General features: G+C 34.5%; 1 protein-coding gene across 1 annotated transcript in view; it reads right to left on the reverse strand.

The window, feature by feature from the left end:
• LOC107095836 (chromosome unknown open reading frame, human C3orf67) overlaps positions 1-1,663 on the reverse strand; it is a 41,668-nt gene extending 40,005 nt beyond the window's left edge. Inside the window, exons 1-4 of the mRNA XM_015392179.1 lie at positions 1,490-1,663; positions 1,293-1,382; positions 643-736; positions 465-537 (exon numbers count right to left, since the gene is read on the reverse strand). Coding sequence (XP_015247665.1) covers positions 465-537; positions 643-736; positions 1,293-1,382; positions 1,490-1,510 — 278 coding nt within the window. The 5' untranslated portion in view covers positions 1,511-1,663. The remainder of the gene's footprint in view (positions 1-464; positions 538-642; positions 737-1,292; positions 1,383-1,489) is intronic.
• Between the last annotated feature and the right edge of the window lie 3,211 nt (positions 1,664-4,874).

Consider the following 4,874-nt stretch of genomic DNA (forward strand, 5'->3'; position numbering starts at 1 on the left):
ATGGATGGATGGATGGATGGATGGATGGATGAATGGATGGCCAGACAGACAATGAGGCAGTAGAAAGATAGATAAATATACAATGCAAAAAGAGCCCAAACCAATTTAATGTGTCTGCAATGAAGGTTGGTTATTTATTGTTATTTATCTAATAGAAATATTTAATTTTCTCAGAAATTGAATTTTCTGCTTTTTATGAGCTGATGGATGTCGGCTATCAAAATGACCAGAAATCGATTCCTAAAATATATCATCTGTTTGTAATAAACTAAATGATTTTGATTTTATTATCTGAATTTATGGGGGGAAAAAAGAAATCACTATCAAAAGAGGCTAGTAAACTATATATCAAATATCAACTTTTTTCTTGGAATCTGAAAAATATAGTATAATAATACTTTAACAAAACTTTTAAGAGTTTTAAATTTCATATTATGAGAAAAGTATTTTAAATGTATACTTACACAAGCTCAATAGAAAAATCACAGCGCTCTGGAACATTTACTTGAAGGACCAAAAATGGTTGAATAAGCCCAACTGTGATGAAACACCAATAATGGAAAAAAAAAATAATCACCATACAAATTAGAAAACAAACATAATTGTGCAGGAGCTTGTATAAAAAGAATGATATTGACTTACGGGACATTTTAGCATTCTCTGGCATTTGCATTTTGACAGTGTGGCTGCTTCCTTTCAGACAGTAAACAAATCCTTTAACTTCTTTATTATACTCCTAAGAGAGAACATAATTCAGAAGAGGTCTCACTAAGTCTGAGGCCTTCCCATGTATGACTGTATACCTGTTGTGTAAATGTCCCGGGGGGATAACAAATGGCTTTTATGGGAGCATATATAAGAGGCTTAAGCCATAAAGTCTATATGTCAAGATCAATTCCAGCTGAAAAAAGTGTTTAGTTGGCAGTATTGCTTGGCATCTATTGTAATGAAGGTAAGAATCTCTGTCAGCTCTGTATGAAAAAAGCAACTGACCTCCACAGAATCTGTGTTGCAGACATCTGATCTGATTTATCAGGATCCCACCATATGGCACTTATGCAGTGAACATCGCTATTGAGCTGTTTTGTAACATTTCTATTTTTTTTTCTTACAATAGTGCTCACTGATGTATTTTGTTCCACTATGCTGCATTAGACTGTGCTATATATTGCATGCTTGTGCAAGCCCGTATTGAAGATCTAACAATAGCGTGACTTAGAGGACACATGGGCCTGTTAAATTTGATTGTGGTGTAAATAAAAAAGCAGAAGGAGCGCGCTTGTAAACCTCACTTTATGTATAGCCGAAGGTCCGCCACAAAGCTTCCATTTGGCTACAGGGTCATTTCCTTGTCCACTGAAGAGATCAAACACAGCTCCCCCCTGCAACAATAGGAGCTATTCACTATTTTATCCTCCTCCTAATATTAATTAACATTTAAAAAATATATGCAGAAAAATTAGTAAAGCATGCCGCAGATATCAGTTACCTGGTAATTGCCCTTAAACATTGTGATGCGTCACATCGAAGATTAAACTGAAGAGTTCCTCGGAAATTATCAGGATAAAGTTTGTCTGATCCCGAAAAGTGAACTGCATCAAGCGATTAACTGAAGGTATATCAATGCCTGTCTTAACAAAAAGCGCTAACTAGGAATGTATAGGCGTAAGAAGAAGATAGACAGGTTAGCTAATTCAGGAAGCGTCTCCATGGTTACCAGACTCCAAACATTCCAGCGCTCGCGAGGTTTTCCTCAACATTCAGCTCTGAAAATGAGACATAACCAGAGGCGTAGCCAGAACATTTTTATAAGGGTGCCCAGGCAATAACCATTGTATACTAAGGGGTGAACGAAAGTGGATAGGAGCCAGAACCTCAGGGTCAGTCTACACTGTTCCAACAGGAAAATTAACAAGCACAAAGTCCATATTTTCTAAATAAAGACAAACTATACTTTATTTTATAAATTTTGACGATAATCTGGTATGATCTGGTAAACTGTAAAGTGCCTTGAGATGACATTTGTTGTGAACTGGGGCTATAGAAATAAACTGAATTGAATTTAATTTAAACTTTTTTTAATTTTCTTTTAATTTAATTTTTTTATTTTGTTTTTTTATTTAAAAAAAATAATTGAAACTTATACTTTCCTACAACCTTTGTCTACAAATAAACACATACTGTATTTTTAATCATCCGTATAGATAAATGGTATAGCGAACATCTTTCCATTGTAATTACTTACCTAATTTTATCAATAACCATTCTGCATAAAATTGATATTAAGTACTAATATCAATATAAATTGATTATTTACTAAGTTTTTAATAAAGTAGTTATTTATCACTGATTTTATCATTTTCTCTTTATCCCATAAAACACAAAATCTATTTCTGAAAAGAGCATGAAATCTGCACTTATCATCTTTAATGTTAGTATATTGATGTGCATAATTTACCACAGTGCTTTTGTTGTCAAGTAAATTTTAATATATAAAAATGTAAATGTTTTAAATATTCTACTCGAGAGTATTACTGCTGCCACCATCTGTATTAGAAGGAAAAAAAGGTATGGGTGGCCACAGAGGTGACCGATGATTGGCTCTTTATCTAGCTCCGCCCCTGGAAATATCCCGAGCTTTGAATAGCAAAGTTATTTATTAAAATGTGGGTTCTCACATCCATAATATAGATGTATTATCCCTTTACCGTAGACTTCAGTGGATTTTAGGTCAGTGGAGGTGGTTTTCACTCATATAGTGATTAAAAATTTCACAAAATTTGCTATCTCTATGAATGAGAATGATAAAGACAGTAGACTTGAAAATAAAAAAATAAAAATGTCAAAATTCATTATGTTAAATGTGGTTCTATGTGACAAATGCTATGGATGAGAAGAAAGCGTGTTATGTTGCACTGCATCATTGACAGCCACCTTTTTAACGATGGAATGACAAAAGAGACAAGCCAAGGGAATCTTTGACAAAGGAAATTTTAGGCTTTACAAATGTAAGTAAAAATAATTAATTTTAAAAATAGAACATAAATTCACAACCAAGGTACTTTCAAGGAACTTTACAAAAAAAAAAAATGGCTATAGTTTCAGAACTTGTTTGTCAGCATTATCAGAATTTGAATAGCTTCTTATTTCCTTTTTAGTTTCCTTTTTTTTTCTTCAAGTTACAAGGCCTCTTCCTAATAGTTTGGAGAAATTGGAAGTTCTTATGTTAGAAAATCTAACTTAGGGCCATAATATAAACGTGTTACCGTTAAGTGGTAGTACCGGATTTTTCTTTTTTTGAGAAGCACTCAAATACATTTTTATCCCTATTTTTCATAGGGAAATTATAAAAATAGACATAGATAAAAAGTTTCCTCTGCTCTTGAAATGCTAAAATCCATTACTGTGTCATTGTCACTTGCTTTGTTTACCCAAGAAGCACTGCTATTACAAGATCAAAAAGATGTATTTTAATTAGCTTCTGAGGGAGAATACGTCCGGAAGTATGACTCTATGTCTTACCGCTTATTAACATTTCTGCACATCTTACTTCAAAAGCATAGGTGGTCTCAGTTATTTATGGATTTAGAACAAAAGAGGCCAAACAAAGAGAAATATTTTCAGTTGCACCTATAACTACTCTGAGGTTTTATTATTCCAGAACAAACGCTGCTGCAGAGTTTGTTACTGTCAATGTTCTCCCTCTTTGTTCAGTTTTCAGCAGAATGATTTCAGATATTGTAGCGTAGGGTAAACAGTTATATAGGGTTTAATAAACACCTCTCTGATTCCTTATGACTCCTTTTGGTTGTATGTAAAATATGATTGATATGAGGTCAAGCACATTCGATGATAGGAACATGATTTAATCTTTTTGTCTGCTGCCAGTGTAAAAATCACATCAGTACAAGTAGAGGACATTATGACCTGATTTTGTATAACTTCTTGCCTTAACAAGTTAAGCCTCCAGGGTCTATTATATTCTCAAGTTGGCATGCCTGTCATGTTCACATGTGGATTCACAACAATTATGTTAAATCCTCCTGTTCTATGTAGGCCAGTAGTACTCAACTCAAATTAGTTGGCTTGACAGAAAAGCTTGCCCATGATCTTGAAATTAATTGCCACAGATTTTGGACTCATTGCTCTGACTACTTTCTTGGTTCGCCTCTCTTTACCATCTATTTCTTGAAGTTTATGCCTATCTGTGCAGATTTGTGATTGTTACTTCCCACTCGTGGAGCCCTGAGAGGCAGCAACATGTCTCTGGAGAGGTTAACATAGCTATTCAAAAGTATTTATATTATCTTTGACATTTTGAAACATTTCATTCCACAAACCTTAATAGATGTCATGGAGATTTTTTTTTGCTGTTTTTTTTTAACGCTATATGTGGACATCAAACATTGTAGAAGTGTGTATTATTGCTGAGTCCAAGAAAGATTATATACCCTGTTGATGTTTTTCATTGCATACAAATTCAAAATATTTAAAGTTTCCCCATCTAGGGACAAGTACTGTGAATTAGCTCTTGCTATACAGACATCAGTTGTTGTACTTGTCCGTATAAATAGATACAGTAGCATTTAGCCTTATGATTTAGATATTTGTAGATTTTTTTTTCGCTGCAATTTTTGATTTTTCCAGCTTTTATTGTGATTACACTGTCACAAGTACAGAGCAACACAATTCACTATCTGCATTTAACTCATCCTCTTGGGAAGCAGTGGGCTGCCATTGTGCGGCGCCCTGGGAGCAGTGTGGGGTTAAGGGTCTTTTGCTCAGGGAGCCAGAGTGGCAGTTTGTGGGAGTGAGCCTTGAACTGAGAACCTCTGGATTCCAAGTGCAATGCGCACTAGGCTGCCACTCCCCTG

This window comes from Cyprinodon variegatus, unplaced genomic scaffold (genome assembly GCF_000732505.1).
Source record: "Cyprinodon variegatus isolate N-32 unplaced genomic scaffold, C_variegatus-1.0 Scaffold577, whole genome shotgun sequence".
In the NCBI taxonomy this organism is placed as follows: domain Eukaryota; kingdom Metazoa; phylum Chordata; class Actinopteri; order Cyprinodontiformes; family Cyprinodontidae; genus Cyprinodon; species Cyprinodon variegatus.